We start from the raw sequence: 23,159 nt of genomic DNA, 5'->3' as shown, positions 1-23,159 counted from the left end.
TCACATTACACCTAGGGATCAGGATTTTGATTGAGATTTAACATTTTTCTAAAGTGTTTAGTGCATTATAAAAATGTGATTAAATATTTGAACCATGCAAAAGTGTGCAAATTCTTCCCAGGATTTGTATAAACAGCCCTCCTGCTTAGCCATGAATCAAAATAACTTAAGTAAAAGGCATACAATGTTAGGTCATGTGGAAGTTTGTCAAGAGTTTGACCACATGCAGCTTCATTATTCGTGTGGTGTTTATGTCAGCAATACTTATAAATTGTATAGTTCTACAATTTGTAACAATACAACCAAAACCGAGTCCATTATAGATTTTATTTGCTTACACAGAATATGTACAAAGGAGTGAAAAACTTAATCCGTTCTGTACAATCACTTTTTTACAAAAAGTCCCCAAACTAAACAAGTACAGTAATGGTCAACTTTCTTTGGTTTGCACCAATTACAAAATGTACATTTGTATAAAGTACGAGTGCCCACCCACGCCTTATGGGGTATGGACCATCAAAATCCCTTATCCAGACTGGAAAGCATACACAAAAATCCCCACAATGTCACTCGGCTCGTGAAATGTTAGCATTAGCTTGTCGCGATCTGCAAAGAAAATGTATTTTACATGCTTAATCGCACAATGGGTGGCAAGCTTTGGTATAGCCTTCAAAACATGCCTTGAAAATGTTAACACCACCGACGCTAATGCTTATGCCTTGAAGCCCAATTTTGCAAAAGTTAAGTCATGCACCACTGTTCACCTTCTTGCCCCCAAGACCCTTTCAATGCCACGAAATCCCAACCTCAAAAGCGCCACAACCCCCACACTCCCGATACATCATTACCAGGAATTTTGGTTGGGCACCTCTGGTATAAAGTGAAATGCAAGAGTGCACAAAAAGGGCATTTTGAGCGTATGTGCTATAATGCAAACTTGCAGCATTATCAACGAGACTAAACACGATTCCACATGGTGTGCTGGGTAAATGCTCAGGCCGGTTTTTGGTTTCCCGGTTATGTGTGCACAGAACATGTGCATGATGTTTAAGCGTTTAATTTTCATAATATTAACAACCCTTTAAACATGTTTTAAATAGTATGTTTTCACGATAGACCCTATGAGTTAACATTCATAAAACTTGTAAAAAAAAACACATTGTGGAAATATAACAAAATAACAAAGTGCTGGATGCATTATTTACGAATAAATTTAAATAAAACACTGCTAAGAACTACAGATTTTGATTGATCAATTACATTATTTGGCTGTAAGACATCTTTAATACATTGATGTACTGATAAATAACCACTTACATTCATGTATGATGCTGGAAAACTTACATTTACAAGATGTTAATACTGTAACCTGGACAAATGTGACAACTAAAAGCATCCTGCTTTATATATTTGGGGGAGCAATATTTTGTGACTATCTTTAGGAATTTAAGACAAACGATAATACACAGCTGGTAAAAAAATAAAACCCAAGTAATGGAAACAAGGCTGAACGGATTAATGTTTTAGCATTCAGCTTTTCACGCAACGGGATGGCCATTAAAAGCGTTTAAATATTCTTTACAAAGTGTAAGAAAATGTGCTCTTTACATTCTCCACTTACTCGCACAGATGAAAGGCATACGAGAGCCATATCAATGTATACAGTGCTTTCACAAATACAACCTCAGCTCAACTGATATCAACACATTGTCTAGCAGCCTATCCATGCCTGGAAGGAAAGATCTTAATATATAAATTAAGTTAAAAGTCCTACAAACATCATACTGCAAACACTGCCAATTGAGACGGCATCGGGCCTCAGTGGCTGTTTAAATAGATTAGTCACATGGTGACAAGTATTTTAATAAGTAAGTAAATTACCATTTTAATCAAATAATTCTGAATTTGTGATTGCCGAATTTAAATGTGAGTTATTGGTAAGTACATGTATCCAAACAAACTATTTACATGTGAATTGTTAGCTTTTTCAGGTGGAATATCTACGAACGTTTTACTGGATGAAAAAAATAGCTTTTTGCGTTTAAAGTTCTATAAACTTTATAAACATGTACCTTTACATCCATTAAGTAGTGCATGCACTATAAACGTGTACAATAACGTGTATTGTCTTCATCTTCGACCTCAAAAGACATCAATGTTCTTGGACATCAAATCGATGTTCAGTTTTTGTTATAAACATGATTCCCTCTCTTCAGTCCCATTTGTTTTGTTGGAGAGGCTGAATCTTCTGTTGTGGCCATTTTGCCGTACACCAGCGTTCGTCAATGTAGAATATCTGAAAGGCAATCGCACAAATTACGTTGATATTATAACCGAGATTCAGAGTAAGCAAAGAGTACTCAAAACGAATTAGGACTTGGCCCGCGAATTTATCGAATGAGCATTGTCTGCTTTCAGCCGATCTTGATTGTGGGGAAAGTTTGGGATGGTGGTCCATATGGAGAGAAATCAGATTTGTGCAGGAGCCGTACGGATTATCGCAACACCATATGCGCGAGATGACAACAGTTTGGGGAGACCTGCATTCAACAGTGGATAGATAAATGTCAGACGAAATGATGCATTTTGCTGAAATCATAATGCCTCGCTTGTTAAATATAAAAAGGTCGCTGTGCCCCAAAATTCTTGTCAACTTGCATTCGTATCCCCAACCACTCTCCTCGTGTATTACACTAGGAGAATCCGGTTATGAGAAAATAAACAAATGACACTTTTTTATCGAAGTAATGTGATATTAGAAATGCAGACACCAATATTTATTGGCATACAAATACCACGAGATTTGTAGTGTGACTTTCAATATCTGTTACATGTCAGTTTCACTATGACGAACAAAGCACCCGAAAGAATGCCTTTATCTTTTTAGCATTCAAAAAATATATATGGTAAAATGCAGACGTAATATAAAAAAAAACATTTACTCAATTATACTCCTATAGATGATTGCCATTTTCTGTATGGAAATTTTTTAATATACGTTCATCAATATCTTGCTCAAAAACTAATTAAAAGCTTCATAATTGTTTTCATGTGCGACACTTATTTTCATGCCGTATGGCATTTTTCCTTCAAAGGGTAGATGTGGATTAATATAATGAAAAAAAAGTACCCATGTGGTTGTTTGCATGGAAATACTCCATTACGATTATGTGATCGTCTTTATTATGCCTCATTTGTTCAGAAGGTCTTAAATCTCATGATGTATGCAGAGCATACAAATGTCTACCTAATAACACTTCACACAATATGACTGACATGCATAGCCAGTAGAAAGGTTACTTTCATGTACAAACGTTGATATGAAAGGTGTTAAAATACCTGCAATTAAAACCGAGAAAAATAATGAATGACCACGCCTGAACAAATATCAGTTGTAATGATGGACATTTATTTACACGGTCTAATAGTTGTCTAATAGTTGTGCTGAACACTACACTAGGACCGTTATTACTCTTATTAACGTTAGATTTGCATTTCAGGGCAGCACAATAATCTTGTGGGCTACTTGTGATATTAAACTTTGTTCAAATAGCAGAATTGAGACTAAATGGAGCATCTCATGTTAAAAATAACAAGGAATACTTAAGTATATACAATTAAGCGAAATATACCAACCCCAGACTTGAGATACATTTTGTTTCTGAACTTTACACTGCTGGCCCACGCAATGCTTATGTAAATGTTTTACATCATAGCAATTAAAATTAAGTCTCTCCCATTATTTTGGAATTTGAAATAAACATTCAGTGTGCTTAATACATTGACGGTGTTTGCTATTTTTACCTAAATAGATATAATGCATATCCTGGCGCAATGTAATGGTTAGTTCACTTTCGGCTTGCATTCCATAGGTCACTGGTGTGATCTCTCGGTATGGAAGTTGAAATAATGGGACAAGTTTCTTAAATCCCTCCGAATTACTCCACCCAGAAGTATAGCTGGATATTTAGTTGATTTTCATCTCGTGTGTGGTTGCGTAAAGTCTGGCCAGCATGGAAGAGTAGGCCTAAGAATACCCTCAAGAGTGGCTCTCTGGAACCCCCCCCCCCCCTAGTGGAGCAATTTCTACCAGCAGTGGAGTAAGCATGAAATTGCAGAGCCCACATCTTTGACTTTTATAATTCAACCAACAAATCAAGGATAGTTATCCCGCATCATAGTTACTTTTACATGGCTTACATCAATATATATAAATAAGGGACATTTGTGAATATGTCTGTTCAAAATGTTTAGCATACTTCCCGATATGCAACAAACTTGAAATTTGGCATGTGGGTAGTTTCCAGACTGTACACCATGCAAAAAGTATAAAATAGACTTTTGTATTTTGGGGGGGGGGGGGGGGGGGATATATTTTGCACGGCAAGTGAGCTGTGACGTCACATCCGTGATGTCACCCGCATGCGGAAGCGTTATGCAGTGTGCCTGCTGATGTCACCCCCCCCCCAACCCTCTGCGAGTAAAGTGCCATACAAATGTGTTGCAGGTCTAAGGCGTTCTTCGCGCAGCATTGCTTTATTATTTGAGTCGTTTACTGCCGTACGCACCCTCAAAGTTGCGTGTGTCTGCAGCAAGCGCGTGTATGTGTACCTATGGACGCGCGCGCGTGTGTGCGGGGGGGGGAGCTGTAGTGTAGTGGTTAGGGCTACGCTGCGCTACGAACCCGGCAACCCGAGTTCGATTCCCGCTCACGGCCACCGGTGACAATTATTTGAACCGGTCCTGGGCCTCCCCTAGGTCGACTCAGCCTCAAACGAGTAACTGGTGTGGTGTGTGAACATCGCCACGGGGGAGACAAAGGCGGCCGGGCGTGGTGAATCCAAGTCCCGGGAAGTAAAGCTAGTATAATATAAAACGACAATTGTTTTAAGTGTTTCATATTTGCATAGTTATGCTGTGAACAGGCCGTTACCCTTGCCAATGACATTACTACAAGTTGCATAGCACTAATGACAGCAGCTGTGAAACAAGTGTCAGTTAAATTCCACCATGGTATGGTATGCCATTTTTTTTATAATTACATTTAAGGTGCCCGTAGCCGAGATGTAATTGCAATAATTTTCCAATTTACAACACTACATGCATTTGCATAAAATTTATCAACAAACTTTACAGTAACATTTATGAAGGGCCATTGCTCTAAACGTCACCTGTTAGGTTTCTTTTTAAGGCAGTGCTATTGACAAATGTGTTGAATTATTTGTTATTTGTGCTTCTGCACTATTGCCAATGCAGTATCACCAAATCCTTCATATTAAAACATTGTTTTCCTACCACCGATTTGCACGGTTGGCTACGTACGGTCCGAAAGAAGTTGAACGTACATACAGACATAGACACAACCTCTTGCCGCTTGGTTTTTTTAACAACTGTCGTTGAGAAACACTAAAAAATTAACGCTGCCCTTCAAAATCGTGCAATAAATATACGCGATCAGTAAATGTGCAATAATATCACGACTAAATATGTACTGCTACATACCACGACCAAACGCAAGTGTCAAAGAGAAGAAAGGTTTCGCGTTACAATTACAGTCATCCAATACAAACAAACTAAAATCATAGCTGACAACCCAATTTCCAAATCTACTCTCATGCCAATTGCTCAAAAGGATTCACAAAATATACGTATTATAATAGTAATAGCTCTGTGGACATTTAGACAGCTCACCGTATAATGTGTCCCTGGCTCTCACTTTTTTAAGTACTCAATCAGCCAGTGCCAAACAGATGGGCATTTGGCACCCAATTATTTTAAGCACTTGTGTAAGCACGAGTTCTGGGAAAAATTAACACCTGAACTCCACCACATGCCGCACTGCAGTGCGGTATAACACATTCATTTTGCATGCAAATATCCCGCAATCACGACCTTATGTTGGCACGCAACCATTTCGTACAACAAATAACTGCTAATGCGATGCTATCAAACATATTCATCTGGGCTTTGCTACACGGTAGCAATCTCCGCGCATTAAATAACATCTCTCAAATACGCAATTGAACAGAAAACGAAATTTGAAGCTCACACAGTGACCAATATATAAACATACCAAATCTATGGTCTACAAAGATACAATTTTAGACATAGGTGAACAAAAAGTACAATTAAAAGCGGATTCCTCGATCAATTGTATGTATTGCTCACACTGCAAGAATATTTAGCTACTCCAAGTACAGTATTTCCTAAAGGGTATAAATTCTTCGATTTGCTGCTCACGTTTAAACGGTTATGTTCCACATTCAGTGGTGGAAGTGGCCCATTAAGCTCCTGGTTTCTTTTTCTCATTGTCCATGGTAATTATGGTTTGTTATTATGCCATTGCAAGCAGGTCAGAGTACTCCTGACAACCGCAGGAAGTTGACCGGTTCTTAGGAAAAAAAAATTCCCGTCAAGACTTTGACAGTTTACAAAGCCAATAAACCCCCAGCTCTACGTAAACACTAGCCTCCACCTTAACTAAATCGTGGCTTTTTTTGGACTCACATTAAGTGCTGTTTGGAATGTTTTTCGAAAGTAAACGCCTATAAAACTGACACGAGAAGGACACGTGTCTTCATTACGTCGTTCTCCCAACGACTAACAAGTTTCAAAAAAATAACGAGGATACATTTCGGTTGTCGAGACTAAACCTAACCCCTTGCTTGAACAATGAGAAAAACAACAACCTTATTTGAACCTACAACCGGGACTTTAAAATAGATTGATTTTTTGGATGTTACTGTCAACAGTGCACTGTGGTGTATAAACATAAATTTGACACCCGCTTATTGCGGTTCCCTTGGAGCAGCTGTAAATATAAAGGATGTGTAAACCCTACTTTGACATTTTTAACTGCCTGCTTATTGCACGGACAAAAATAGACGCACAGGTACAGTGTGCGACCATAATTCCTAAAATTTTCATTTTTGAAACAGCTTCGTAGGAAGTGTTCAAAGTTTGCTTCCTGGCCCGGTAACTGCAGTGTTTGTCACGGTAACGTAGATGTGTTTATTAGCAAATTTAAAACACATTTCATTGCTCCCCTAACACAATTTCGCGAATGTTCCCATCAATCATTCAGTTTAACGGTGCCCAGGACAAACACCAACTTGTATTGAGCAAGTGGACATTGGTTGATGTCAGAATCCGGGCAAACTTAATGTAACGTCGAGGACGATCCATTTAAGTGCCGTACACAAGATTGCTGCAGGTTCCTTGCGACTATCAAAATTTGCGTATAGCTGACAGAATACAAGGTTTAATTTGCTCAACACATGAAATGTGTACGGTGCAGTTATTAAACGTTGGGCAAAATGTTCAAGACTAAGTCAAAACTGGAATCTGCCCCAAGAAAATGAGACCACAAGGTTTATACCAGGACAAAGCAATGTTTCCCCCCATGGAATGGTTAGCATTTGCGTGAAGACGTTGATAAAGAACATGTTTTCACATATAAACGGGACAAATATGCATACATTGGTACTGACGCATTCATTTATAGACAGGATTAATGGTAAGCTATGTGCTTAACATGGCCATGCACCACTAATGAGAAATGTGTCATTATTGTCTAAGAACTACCCCTATGTCCAGTTAACACACTGCAGTCCTGTGTATGTTAGGGTCTGGCCTTTTACTTCCCGTCATATAATTTGTAAAAAATATATATACAGTATTCTCTGGATTATAAGACACTCTGGAAAGTTAAATGCATCCAAAACTTGTGCCCGGTGTCATTAAAGTTAAACAAAATCTGGTCGCACACAAAAGATACACCCCTGATAGTTTGTTTTAAAACACAGGGGGGTAAAGTGTCTTATAATACAGATAATACAGTATATATATGTATGCAGTGTAGTATATAAATTGAGACATTTCGAAAAAGACAATCCAGAAGATCTATTTTTTGTTATTTTAGTAGTGTTAAACATGCCTAATTTAAATTACATTTGGCAGCATTTACATGACTTAATAAGAATCTGGCTCTGAATAGATCTACAAAAAATAAGCAATGAAACCCACTAACCTTTTAAATGCCAAGTTAGTCACGTACCCATAACAGCTCTTCGGATGTCTCTTCTAGCCTCCTGCATATAAAGTGCTCTATCCTTAAAAGGCAGGATACCCTCCACCGTAAAGATTTTATGAAAGAAGCCACTTTGGGGGGTGGGAGCAACATACCTTGAAATCCTAAAGCCAACTTGGAAAAAAAAACATCTTGAGAAATCGAACCAAATCTTTTCACATTAGCTTTCAAATAGTGTGTCTCAAATTGAGGTGCCTTACGTACTACTCGAAAAAGCATGGAGAGATGCATGCTTGGAACAACAGGTACACAGAGAGAAAGGAGGAACACTTGAATTGGACAACATACGCAGGCATATTGTTAGAAGGGATGATGGCCAATGGACGTAAAAGGTGACAGAATTTCAAGCAAAGGAGGGGAACATGCCCAAAAAGGATGACCACCACGGAGGAGATTGAGCGATGAGATCAACTCATGCGCAGCAGCAAGATGGATTGTGGGATCGCAACACCGAGAGAGAGATGGTGACGGTGTCGAGATGCCTCGTAATAGAAAGACAATGGCCGATAATTTGCCATGAATGAGTGCATACTTTCACAGAAAATGACAGGCATTCACACTTCTGCCTATCTGATTGTCTTCATCAGGAATTAATGTAAAATTGTGAGATGGAATTATTTCTCAACAGTATGTGCTACAGAACTATGGGAGCATTATAGGACTATAATCATGCATTTTTAGGAATCTAATATTGCTAATATGATTCACTGGTGCAAATGTACATGATGACAATTTTTTCATTTCCAGCCATTCCTAAGCCACTAATGGATGAAGGCCACCCACGCCATGTCGTTCATGCATTTTTTTTAACCGTACTTCACCACATCAGTTAGTGTAAGTTTGTGAAGTGTGGGAAGGGATGTTAGCCAGGGTTGGAAATCGAGCTCTGGTTGCTGGGTTCACGGTGTAGTGTGTTGACTTGCTGGCCCACCACCACCTCACCTAATTATTGTATATTAGCTATTATAAACATAATTTCTGGACACTGGTATATGACATATTAAGTCCGCAAAAGATACAAGCAATATGTTCTACTGTACATTATTATGGCACAGAGCCTTAGGCACATCAAATGCACAAATTAAGCCATGGCCAATACCTGGTTGCATTGAAACAGGAGCCTATTATTTAAAATAACCTTTAAAAAGTAACCTTTTCGATTTTTCGTATGTATAATATTTTAAATTCACAACCCTAAGGACTAAAGTTTAATTACGTCTTACAAATTTCATTTCAATTTGAAATTTTAGATACATGTAAAAACACATTCATATTACACACGCTTCAAACCCTAAAGGCTTGGCATTGACAGGGCTTGCTAAATTATCTCCAACTTTCCTACTCTGCATGATGAGAATTTCAAATTGCAACGCCTTAAGATTATCAGCATCATGGGCATGATCTTTTCACTGCTGGATGAAGGTCTGCCTTCATCATTGTCACGCAACAATCCATGCAGCTCCTGGAAATGAGATGATTTCATGGTCTTCCTATCTGTCTCTCAGCGTAATTATGCAACTTTTTTCCCCCAATTTTCTTTGTCAATGTCCACATTTGTGATACATAGCAAGTAGCAGGATTCTGAGGCGAGCCAATCGCATCGGTAAGAAGGGATGTCGGAAAGGTTTATATACAAAAATGTAACAGCGTCTGAGATTGCGAAAATGCATATTGTTCAAATAACTTAATAAATAAGGCTGCAAAGTTGGACTCCGGATAAATATGAACAAAACAAAAACCATGCACAATTTTGCTAAACAACTGGAAATATTTGTTGGATGGACACAACTGACACCACTAGGATATGCATGACTATGGCAGTTAATAAAGGTGGACCGAGATCAAAACAATGCATTAAAGAGGCAGACGAGAGCAAGGATGGAGTTCTATTGGAAAACTGAACTTGATAACTAAAAATTGTATCCCAATGTACCTAATTAAAAAGTTTTTTTTAATCAATTAACAGTAGTTACCAACATTACAGTAGCAAAAATTGTGACTCCATCAGGCGGTGTTGGGTCGTAGTTGTAAACTGTATCTTCCAATGCTGCAGTAAAGAAGTTGGCTGCTGTAAGAGTCGTTATTGTATTAGTGAATAATGTATTACAGTATCATATATCAATGAGGACATCCTAAAGCATGTCATGCTACGATGTAATTTTACAACAATAATTAACCCTTTTCAAAAACAGTATAAACTCAAACACAAATACCTCAAGGTCTGTCTCTTGAATTGATTAGGTCGCCCAGAGCTCAAGATGCAATCCTAAGAATCCAACATGAAAGCATGTGTTAGCAAGACGGTTCCAAATCGACTGGATCAATGTGCCGAGATTAAGTTCATGGGGTTCAAAGATGAGCTCATAAAAACGATAAAGAAAAGTAACAGCCTACATTAAATCAACGGATTATTATATATATGCACACTATACCAGGTCATTATTAACTTTTGTCTATCCACTCCTGGATGATGGTCTACCCACTCTGTCAACATTGCTCACGGTCCAGTGCTGATATCATCCATCTCACTCCTGCACATGGAACTGTTCTCATCGCTCCATCTCTCTGCGATGGTCATCGTCCTCTTGGATAAAAAAAAACTATCCCCGACTCGATTGAAATGTACGCAGAGAAATAAACCTGGGGAGAGGGGGGGAGGGAGTTATTTTCTGTGCTTGCCAAGTTTCCAGAACCAACGGGCAAACATTGAGAACGCCGTACCCAAAGCACAGACAGAAGCCCACTGTCTCTATGCTCTATTAGGGACTTCACATGCGCCCAGGAGTTCCACAAGCTCGGCAAACCTTAACATTTCGACATCAAGTCAAACTAATAACATAATCATCAATGACAGCTTTTTGTCTCTCTAAATAAAGGCCTCGCCATTGCTCTGTCGGTCACTGGGTTTTTATTTTTTTACCAAACTTCATCGTGTCTGTCTTTGTCAAAGGCAGTGCCAAACCAAGTTAGATGTTATTTGCCACTGATAATTATGTACATGGCCAAAAATTTACTTTCATGACCAGGTTCGTGGTGCTGTGTGCCAACTACTGCACCACCACTCCACCACAATCAAATATACTGTGTGTCATTTGGAAGATAATTACCGATAGATTAATAAATATCTGATTTATGAAATAAGTAAATGACTTGACACACAAACGAAAAATAATGCACATACAGCATGGATAAAAATGTTGTTTTGTCCGAGTATGTCCAACACCATGGTATTTATAAAATGTTCTCCCTCATCAAGAAAGGTGAACAAATTATTTATATCTGATTTACATTCCAAATTTATGGACATACTTTACCTAAGTAAAGGGACCACTGTGATTACACTAACGATCATCCACATCATTAAAGTGTCTGATATGTATTTCTAAAAAATTGAAATTGTCCAACTAATGCCACACGAAATGTGAATCTAAGGTAAATCTACAATTATGCACGAGCATTCATGCAATACACAGCTGTGCAGTACATATATTTTAAAAAAACATCCTCCAAAATATAAAACTGGAATGAATTAAATTTAAGCAAGGCTATACAATCTGTCACGGGAAAACCACGATTTTTACATCTGGAGAAAGTGGAGATAGATATTTGCTGGCGTTTCTGAACTCCAGTCCTCACAATCCTTCATGGTACAGCTTTCCGTGATTACCAACCATCAGGTGCATTCAGTGTGCAATTGCTTAATTTGCATATGAATAGACAATAATATATATGTGTATAATCTTGCTCTGCCACTCAGTGATATTTGTGACACAAACCGGCACACTGGATTTGGCCACAAGTGCTGAAGCCGAGAAAGACCGGTGCGTATGATGGGTAGAACAATGCATCGATGAAGATCAATTCTTAAGCTCATGATACACATAGAGTTGTGTGTGCAATAATCAATATCTTTTCATCCACTGTCACCACGAGTCCGGCAACTGAGCAGGACGACTCAAGAGCAGATGGTGGTTTACTGCTCGGGGCCGATCGTGGAGGTTACGTGTCTACTGTGAAACAGCTGCGGGATCTGGCATAGGGCAAACATCGTTGACAACGTGTGGTGGTGGTATCAATGGCTTAAGCCATGATGACATCTTTGATCTTTATGAACCGGTTTGTGTCACGCCTGCAGCCACTAGAGACACTACATTTACCTGCAACATTGAGACAATTTGTTGAATTCCCTAGGGGGGTAGCGAGTCATTTATACCGCGACGGTTCACCAGGGCTCATGGTAATTTTACCAAAACGTCTCCACTCCCTGTATCATAATCGTGCAATAAAAGCAGTCTAATTTAGTATTTACGTTCGTAAATAATTATCCGTGTAAGCACAAACAAGCCATTTCTGAACACATTTTCCTGCTGCACGCGGCCACATATCATGCCTTCTGCTGGACTCACGTCACAATTTAACGAGTAGCATATCTTGATTTACACTGTATACCTTACTGACAGCGTTACACCGCCCTGCTGTTTATATGACCGTAACTACAAGGTCAACACAATGTTGTTGATATCGTGATCAAATTAGACGAATCCCAATTGTGCATTAAAAAACCACAATTATTACGTCTACGCTCACATCTTACCTACATATTATCACGCCAAATCAGCGTCGCGCCATTCCCACTAATTCACCGTAATTGAGGCATGGTTCATAATAATGAGATATGTACAAATTACTGCCGTGCGAGAAAAAAATCTGCTCGGCGACAGATATAGCACTGCGGCGATTTGCGTCACATTTCGGCAAGGACTGCAATTTCTTGCGGTAATGTCTCCTTAAATTACTTACGCAGACACCCACTACAACGCTTCTCAACACGCATAATTAGGCATGCTAATTATAAACCGGCGAGCAGCTTGTATGCTCTGTAACGACACGCGCCACGCTAATGAAAGTGGAAACCGAGCTACAACCCCGAGCCAATGGTGCAGCCACCATACCGCTTTCCGCTGTCCACAGACTTCATTGACCCTCAATGAGTAATGTGAAATTTAGTTAAAGCCATGTACGGAATGACAATAGCCATCAAAAACAGGTCCAATATTTACATGCAATAAAATAAATGTTCGCACACATAGCAACGGTTGAGCCCACCTTACCATTTCCCAATGCGTATATTACCTCCTATGAAATATCGGATCCGAAAAGTGGACCGTGATTTAAGTAAATCTATGGAACAATTGAGGTTCATTACGAATTGTGAATTCGTGTTCATGGTACAAAAAAGCATTGAGAGAACCACGCTTGGGAATTACACTGAGTGAACAGAACAGATCACTTAGATTGGAAAAAAAATATTCAAGTTGGAAACATCTTATTGGCCATCAAGAATAGTAAATGGGCTTGGGCAAGAGATGTGACTATACAGGGAAGATGACCGGTGGTCGAGCTTGGTGACAACAATGACTCAATCATATTTTGTCCGCATTTACGGATTAATTAATTCACTTATGCATTATACGGGGGGGGGGGCGGTTAATTATTTGTTCTGATCAGATTCTTTAAAATATTTACCCTCAAACCCAACATTAAATCGACAAGAATCTTAAAACAATAAATGATTCCGTTTGTAAAGGAGGCCTAATGGCTTTTGGTATAAATGTTTCTCGAAAATCTTTGCCACAGTTTACAAGGATCGTGCGTAGGTAAGTGCGCGCTGTTCGTCCCCTCGCCAGAGAGCATTCCAATGCCTGCTGCATCCACTGGCATCACCCCAGCGCTCAGCCCCACACAGCAGTTCATTATTTCAGAGCAGTGGCCTCGAGACACACAATCTACCGTTATTGTTGTTGGGTTCTAAAAAAAAATACTCACGGTTTGAATCTCGCACCAAGGGATCGTAACAAGACGCAATGACAAGCCTTTGATTCGCAAAATGGCACTGAGTTTGTATATGCACTCAATTCTCTATGGAGCATGTTACCCAGAGGCCTTTTCAGTCACAGTGTGTAAAAAAAAAAACATCACAATGTAATCTAAAAGCAGTTGGAAACCAAATTACAGCCCCTGTACCTGAATGGGCAATACATGTCGGCTTTCATAACTCATTCAAGGAAAGCCTCGAGTAGGTTATAATGATGATAACAATAACATTATTTACAGCCCCGTGCCAATTCACTGCTGGAGTAAGGCCGACTCATGCCATGTCAGGTCATGGGGGTTCTTTGACTATACTTCAATTTCTTGTTGGTGGGGGTGAAGGAGGTGGGAGGGGGACCCAAGATTTTGCAGTTTCATGATCCTGCGAATTAAGAACGAGAGTTGTTAATCGATAACCCGTAACCGTTTTCAGAAATCGATGACCATTTCGAAAGCGAAAAATCCGGGAATTGTTTCCAATGGAACGTTGATCATGAATGCACCAATTGCTAGACACGAACGTACAAAACCGCAGAGGCACAAGTCACTGCGTTGTATATTTTCCCTCGTTTCTCAGTTGAAAGATAAAGGTGCAGCCCTGCAATTGCTTTCTTGCTCACATCACTGCTGGAGGAAGCGGCCTTCACGAGAAAGAGCTATGCAGGATTTTTGGTGCACTCTTTGAAGGAGGTGCGCGAACCGACACTTTATCCCACCTCACATGACCTGCCGAACGACTGCTACGCACACATTCATGCTGCTGGGTGGACAGAGGCCGTGGGAAAAAATATAAGAAACTTGCACCGTTGTTTCCACTGCTGCACCGGGAGATGGAATCGAACAAGCGACCACTGCACGTCCAGTGTGTTGACCATTACACCACGGAAGACTACCTTCCTTGCTCAGTTAAAAAGGGTAAAGCCGTACCAGACATTTCAATGTGTGTGGCAAAACCAGCAACTGCCCCCCCCCCCCGCCTTAATTTAATGCAATCAGAAACGATTTTAACAACTCTCGTTCCAAGCCATCTCGCTTCAACTCCATCTCTGAGGAGGACGTCCTCTCAAGTGTTGTCTCTCCTTTGGCTGCCACTTTGTCACCAAGCTCGACCACCGGTCATCTTCCCTGTATAGTCACATGTCCTGCCCAAGCCCATTTACTATTCTTGATGGCCAGTAAGATATTTCCAACTTGAGTATTTTTTTCCAATCCAAGTGATCTGTTCTGTTCACTCAGTGTAATTCCCAAGCGTGGTTCTCTCAATGCTTTTTTGTACCATGAACACGAGTTCACAATTCGTAATGAACCTCAATTGTTCCATAGATTTACTTAAATCACGGTCCACTTTTCGGATCCGATATTTCATAGGAGGTAATATACGCATTGGGAAATGGTAAGGTGTGCTCAACCACCGTTCTCATAACAGCAGATGTCACTGGAACACGTTCGATCAGCCTCACTAACCACAAACAGCCGAAAGATTTCTATTTAGATTCAATTGGTGCTTCTGTTACGAGTCGACAGCTTATTCATGTAATCCTGCTTAATCTCAAATTAAAGGTTCTCCCACATCAATTCACTTCACAGCCAATGACATCCACGTGGGCAGCAGTGATTAGTCGTGGACATAAAAAAGATAAAAGTACAACTAAAAAGAAGTGGCATTACATTTTTAATTAAATCCCTTTCATTCTCTGCCTTTAATTTTCCCATTTGACCCAAACGTTGACAATGCAGCAGTGGTTTTTTTTTGAAATTGGGAACACACGTGCAATAATAGAGGGAAAGAAAAAAAATCTAATTATAAGGTTTCCTGCCACACAATGCACCGCGAGATGCTGCCATGGTGTATTGCACAGCACACTGGACTTGAAATGTAGAGGTCACAGGTTCGTTTTTGGTCGTTGCAATAAATGGTCAAGTTTCTTAAATCCCCCCACCTCTCTTCCACCCATAAGTGTAAATGTATACACCACAGTGAGTCAATCGGCAGGTCGCGTGTGTTAGAGATAAAGTGTGGGTTCTCGCATTTCTTCTAAGATGTCTGGCCAACGTGAACAAGTAGACCATAATATCCTTTAGAGATCCCCTCAAGTGGCCCCTCCACCAGCAGTGGCACGAAAAAGTAATTGCAGGGCTGCACTTTTTCCTTTAACATGGCACGGTGGTAGGGATTGGCATTGTGCCATCCCAACGCGATTTGAATAATTGTCACTATCCAGAGTCACTACTCAAATCAAGAATCATTGCATTGTCTTGTTTCCCCGTCATTTATATTCATTCGTCCCATTTGCAAGTATTATTCATGCAATTGCATTAAACCAAACATCTTATAATATGCACCGAATTGTCGTGGATTGTAAATAATCGATTTTTCTCACACTCTCTGATGCCGAGTGTATCATTCTATTCTACTCTCGATTGTGGCAATATGTTAAGGGACTAAATGCCAATGTCGAGGTCTTTGCCACGAGATGGCCTCAGGAGGTAGAGTTCGTGTAATTTTGCTATTCCTCCTTTGAAGGAGCGCAGACTACAGTGGGTCTATGGTCCACAGTTCGGCAGTGTATCATGAATCATGAGAACACTTTTTAGTCGGTGAATTGATGCATCGTTTCATGCCAAATGGAGGTTTCTTATATATTTTTTTCGCTGCATGAATACCCGTACGAGATTGGCTCGAGTGAGCCGCTGTCCGAGCTGAGCAGAAACAGGCTGCGGCGGTGGCCGAGCAAAAGGAAGAAACGTCTAGAATACTGAAGCCATCATTCTGGCAGTCAGCTGACAGAGATATGCACTGGCAGCTCATGTGTCCCGCATTGGCCTGCTGCCTAGCTGCCCACTGTTATTTTGGTACAAGCGTTTGAATTCCTTTGGTTTTGTCGAGACTTATTTTTGCCTACACATGGACAACTGACGCAAAGGATTAGAGCTGATATGAAGACAAAAATACGAAGAAAGAAAAGTCGATTTATTTACCCTTAAAAAAAATTCAAGACAGGTGCAGGATTTATTCCAGTGTCTCATAAATGGCTCCATCTCAAAATAAAAATGGAAAAACACTACACAGAATGCTGCTCTACCACAGCATTTCAGCCACTCTGTCTCCAAATGTCATAAATCCCAATCAAATCCCTCCATAATGTGCAGATGAAAGCAATACCAAGCCCATATTTTTAAGGACTTATCCTAAATCAATTTGATTTTTGTAAAATCACATTAAAAGGTCGATGCTTCTAGTATATAATAGATGCCACTGATAGATCTTGGCTTGCCAGTAATCTAGCCTACTGTTTATTGGATAACACCCACTTTCCTCACCCGATATTGTGTGTGCTATACAGTTCGTCTCATGTAAAACGAATAAAATTATATCCTCACCATGCATGATAAAACCTCATTCTCATGGTGTTTTCGCTATAATTTTGTATGCTACTGTACTGGTGTTTTAACACGCCATTGTTATTCAGTCAACCCTAAACAAACGATGAATTCGATTAGTTTGCATTCATCCAACTCTTCTATAAAATGAGGCATTGGTAATTAATTTCAGCAGGTTTCCTTTGCATTTGCTTTTATAATTAATTGTTATTGGTAACTTTCAATTGGTGACCATTAATAATTTGACAAAGTATTTAATTTGAGAATACAAATGCTTCAAACTGTTTAAAGAGGAGGGCCAATACTTTAATCCAAGGTGGCATTAAACAAAGTTATTGCACCCATTTATGTTGAACTTATTTTGCACCGTACACAGCCAACCTTGCTAATCAGAGGTGCAGGGAAGGACAAAACTAAACACAAAAAGCAGTTCTAAAGAAAGTCGTTTTCAATCTAGATTAAAAGGAAGAGCATTCCAGATGGCTGGAGAAGCGCATCTGAAAGCGCGCGATGCAGTAACCGTCTTTGTTCGATAGTTAGCCAAAAACCGCTGTGAGGATGCCCGGAGTTTGTGTGCTGTCACTTGTAATTCTGTGCCACAGAAGTTAAACAACAGTGAACACATACACACAGAAGTGAACACAATACTTTTCACTCCCAAATATATAATGTAAAGAGTGGTCATGGCCACTAACCTGCCATCCACCGAGGCGCTACTACTCACACGATCTTTTGCAAGAACCAACTGAACACAAGAGATAGCTCCCCAATTAAGTTGCCACCAAAGCTTGGTTTCAGGCAGAGCTACCTGGGAGAGAGAGTCCAGGAAAATATTCCATGCAAAAATGTAACCTCCGTTTACCACTTTAGTAAAAATTCAAAACTAACAAGTGCAACAATTGTCTGATTATCTTACCGATACATGTGACAATAAAAGAATATCAGAGTTATGTTTTTTTTAAATTATGGCTGCAGGTATTGTGGTCTATGCAAACATGACTCCTTGTAAAAAAAGGTGTCAGTTTTGTTGCCAGATAGAAGGGTAAAAAAAACAATTATCAATGTCAGAGTAGTTTCTTGCTCAAGTGAATATTGAGGCAGTGTTCATCTCTCGTTTACAGCCCCAAGACAGTGATGGGAATTCCACATTACTATGGTGTAGGAGTCTATACATAGGACAACCACTGTTGACTTTCCCCCAAAAGCAGTACTCTTTTTATCGACCTCCAGAGGGATGATGGGCTGAGTCATCCCCCCCCCCCCCATCAGGCATTCGAACTCGCAACCTTCTCATTGTGAGCTGCTCGCTCTATTGCCGAGCCACCTGGCCAGATAGAATGAACGTGACACATGAAGTGCTGTATATGGAATTCCAAAATTGCGCAACATTTAATTATGGCGCAGGCAAAGGATGAATACCCGTTAACCAATCACTTGATATTAACCACGCAGAGTGCGATCTGCAAGCCAGAGCTCACCATAAGGACCTTGGACTGCTACAAAAAAACAATACCATATTTAAACATGCATAAAAAAAATAACATCAATAAGATGTATAGTAATATAATAGGCCTTCTCTATACGTACACGTGTACATACGATTATTACTTATCATTACTTGTTTATTGCTTTCAAACAGTTACTCAAAAAACACAAGATACGGTTGCCAGCGGCCGTGTTTTTGGCAAAGTATTTGGCGCGACTTCTGCTATGACTTGACTAATGAGTGTGAGAGACGAGGTATGGCAGCCAACGCTGTTGCAAGTCGACTTTATGAGGGGCTGCAACCAAAGTGCTCGCCAATCTGGAGGGCTTTAGAGACTTTCAATGCGCACGACGCTCGAATTAATTAGTAGCGGCGGACATTCCCACGAGGAAATCAAGAAGAGGAAAAGTCAATGTTTGGCTTTGAAAGATGCCTTGTATTGATTGTACAGCGGTCATTAGCCACGCGATATTTAAGACGGAAAATCTATTTGCAATTGTGCTGAAACACATGCAAAGTATTAAGTACTATTTTTTTGATACTCGAGACCTATAATAGCGGACAAAACATTTATTATGTTGTTTGAAGGATTTTGTTATTACATTAACTTAGGTGAAGTATAGTGGTTATTTTCTAATCTAAAAAAGATTAAGCACGTAAAAAATACAAAAACAGATGGCATGAAGGTGACGTGTTGATCGAGGTTTAGTATCTAATGTGCACAGATTGTTTGCCGCTAATGCGTTCAACAAATGTTATTGTTGAAAAATAACTAATTTAAAAAGTAAAAAGCGTAGAAGCGCAGCCCTGCGATTTCACTCACGCCACTTCTGGCCGAAGGGACCCAACTAGACAGACCACTCGAGGGGTAATTTGGCACAAATTTTGCTCTCACACTCGCCAGACATCCTGGGAGAGGTAGGAGTCCCTACACATTACTCCACCACATGAGGGCTGCCGGTCGATTAACTGTGGGTGTACCCATTGACACTTCTGAGCAGACAGGAGTGGGGAGATATATAAAAATAACAATAATAACTTGCAGCTCTGTTCTGGGAGATCGAACCCATGTATCTAGATTGCAAGTGCAGTGTGCTAACCATTGCTCACTTAACACAGATCAAAGGATTAACTGATAATGGTTTGTGTTTACATTTTAACAATGTGGAATCTTTTACGCATAAACCATCTTGACGAAATAACATGTGTGTCAAATGGGTAGACGCATTCCACAGCCAGTGTAAGCCACGTATTTTAAAGTTCATGTTTGTATGCTTACGTCATTGCTGCAAATGATTAAAGCTTTCCCAATGCTACTGAAGACATGTACCATAGATATTTCCAAATTACTTACCAAAATAGACAATTTTACTTCACCATGATAATGCGAATGGGCTGGTGACATGGCCTAGCTGTAGCGCATTGGCCACTTTTGCATCGGTTCACGGTTTGAATCCAGCGGCCACCCTGATGAATACTGCGCATGTCAACAATAAAAATAAATGTTCACAATTTTCTTCACAGTGGACGTTAGAGATCAGGTGACATCTTTTGCAAGAGTAAGCCATTTCTCTGCTGGCATCGTGCTCGAAATTTGAAATCTCTGAAATTGTACTTGCATAAATTAATTGGGATTATCCATATAAATCATCGCCCCATACTGTCAGACCACAGAAGATAATTGTCGTGCCCGAATGAGTTGGATCTACCGAATGGCCCCCTCTCATTAGTAACCTTTCTGATGTTCTGGTGTTTAATAATTTCTGATCTCTGCGAATCTAGATGCTGAATAAAGGCCATATGTCGTGTCAGTCAGTGGGGTTGTTTGACCATACCTCACCATTCTGGTTAGTGTGTCGGTCAAGGGGGGGGGGGGCAGGAGCAGTAAAAATATCACTTGCCAATGAAGTTAGAAGTTAGGCATGGCCAGAAATCGAATTCTGGGTTTATAGCGCAGTTAAATTACCACTGCAGCACCACCCAAATTTGGTGATTCTTGTTTGGGGGATTGTAACATATATATTTTCATTTCAGGTTGTACAATACCTTTTTTTTAATAAGATAATTAATCACTCAATATTTTTCAAGAATTGTTATTCTCTATTCCTTATCATAAAATAATTATTTTGAAAGCTTAAGGAACATTAGCTGGCCGGTGGTGTAATGGTTACAATGTGTGCAGCTTGCAATCGGACATGTACTTGGTTCAGAACTCGAGGTGGAGATTCTTTAAACCTCTCTCTCCAGCATCAATAAAGTAAGAACGTCGCTTTGTGTGGATGTCAATTGTGGTTGTCCTCAGGATTCGCGACCCCACCATCGAAAGGAATGTGGAATTTCAACCACCGGCTCAGAGCAAATAGGAGATTAATACTGCCCAATTTTTAAAGAAAGCAGGAAACCACTTTGACTTTGAAAATAACTATATTTAAAATATATATATACACAATTAAATTGTAAAAAAAGCATTACTTCACACAAAGCTTTAACATGGCCTATTCATACAGGATAACATCTGAATTATGCGTAATTACTTCTGCTCTCTACATACCCACATGTGCACATGGGTCTTGTGACTACCCCCATAGCCACATAAACACACAGTGCACCCACAGCAGCACTGAGAGCATCTGCCAGTTCATATCCCAAAAGCCTCATATTTAACACCGATGTGTAACTGTTGCTCATCTATTCAGTCCCGTTGGTAAGTTTCAGAAATGTCAAACGTAATAGCACACAAGTAATTATTGAATTATATTCGTACAAATTTTCAGATTTCACATTTTCTAAGTTTCACGTGGAAACGTGTTCCTATTTTTTTCGCTTCAACCAATTTTAATACCTTGATAGTTTGGACAACATGCAGTATGCAAGAGGAATTACAGACGTTGCAATGTTTCCGTTGTTGTTTGTATAACTGTACATTTTGTGTATTAGTTGTAAGTGTCCTCATTTCATCCTTTGTAAAAAAAAAAGGCTAATAGTTACAAATGGTACCCAGAACAACTGGGAGCACTTAAACTAATTCATCATTTGTACTCACATAACAGTAAACAATTTACTTCTTCAATAATTTATTGTAGTTCGTTTCAATTGGATATTATAACGAATATCTTGTCGGCCAATCTAATGTGATGTTACAAAGACGGGTGCAATTTTTGGCACAAAATAAACATGACAAACAATATGCAACAAGTTTGCTGAGCAAAAGAAGTTCATTTTCGAGAGATAAAACAACTGAATGTGTCACGTGGGTGATCTATCGGAGGAGGCTAGAGATCAAAATGAAGAAATAAAGCAGGGTGAAGTGTATTCTTGGTTCTTTCTTTAAAGTAATGTAGAAGGGAAATAATAAAATAATAAAAATAAAACATAATATAATCAAATTATCACGACGTTTCGGCCACAACGCAAGCAGCCGTCCTCAGGTGAAGAAACAGAGCTGTCTTTCCGACAGCTCTGTTTCCTGCAGTCACGAAAGCTTTAAATCGAAACAGGATGAAGTGCTTTTAGAAAACTGAAATTCTTAAACTAAAAACAACATTCAAACATATTTCATAAAAATACATTACTGTGATAAATGTGCCTGAAAAATAAAGTTTTCAATCAGTGCATATAACAGGACATGACATATCAGTGAGAAACATGGAGATTGACAAACAGCATGCAACAAAAGCGAACAAGTGTGCCAATAAGCATGGAGAGATACATGCTGGGAATTAAACATGCATCAGGGAACAAACATAATTGAGGCATTATTTTGACTGTTAAGTGTGCGGAACGATGGCCAATGGAAAAAGACCCATGATGGAATGACAGCCAAAGGAAATAACAAACCCAAGAGATGGAGTGGGGAGATCAGCTCGTGCAGAAATGGGATGCATTGTTTCTTCGTAGGGCCATGAGGATGGTTAAGGAAAGGGGAGGGCTTCATCCAGCAGTGGATAGATTATGGTGGATGATGAACCAATTGGTTACTGTAAATATAATACTGAATGTCATCTGCCACACATTTTCCGCAGAAATATTGCTTAAATATATGACACCTAATGTAAAAAAAAATCTGTGCTATTGGAGTATTGTAAAGCGAAAACATTATTATCATTGATCCATTATGTATATCCAGGTACAAAAACCATCTAGGCCACATTTTCATGGTGGACTAAGGATAGCAGTGAAATTAAACTACATTGCATATACTGCACGCTTAATAGCATTTGTACAACAAAAACATTAGTGGTGTGCAGACATTCATGCTATAAATAGTATTCAAAAGAATATTCCCATAAAAAACTGAATAAGTTGCATGCACGTTGTTTTGTATGCAAACGC

General features: G+C 39.5%; 1 protein-coding gene across 5 annotated transcripts in view; it reads right to left on the bottom strand.

Moving 5' to 3' along the window:
• Positions 1–313: 313 nt before the first annotated feature.
• The window catches only part of HTR4 (5-hydroxytryptamine receptor 4), a 43,672-nt gene continuing 20,826 nt past the window's right edge, over positions 314–23,159 (bottom strand). For 2 of the 5 annotated variants that reach the window (XM_061553115.1, XM_061553117.1), the window contains one exon: positions 314–2,296. Coding sequence is in view for 2 of the 5 variants with exons in the window: in XM_061553117.1 (XP_061409101.1) it covers positions 2,191–2,296 (106 nt within the window). In the remaining 3 variants the exon portion in view is untranslated. Of the gene's footprint in view, positions 2,297–10,302; positions 10,356–22,784; positions 22,805–23,159 lie in introns of those variants that run through there. The other 3 variants (XM_061553118.1, XR_009755252.1, XM_061553116.1) reach the window with 3 other exon arrangements.

The sequence above is a fragment of the Lethenteron reissneri genome, chromosome 17 (assembly GCF_015708825.2).
Source record: "Lethenteron reissneri isolate LAM-NWPU_2019-01 chromosome 17, ASM1570882v1, whole genome shotgun sequence".
In the NCBI taxonomy this organism is placed as follows: Eukaryota; Metazoa; Chordata; class Hyperoartia; order Petromyzontiformes; family Petromyzontidae; genus Lethenteron; species Lethenteron reissneri.
This window is presented reverse-complemented; position numbering and strand designations above follow the sequence as displayed.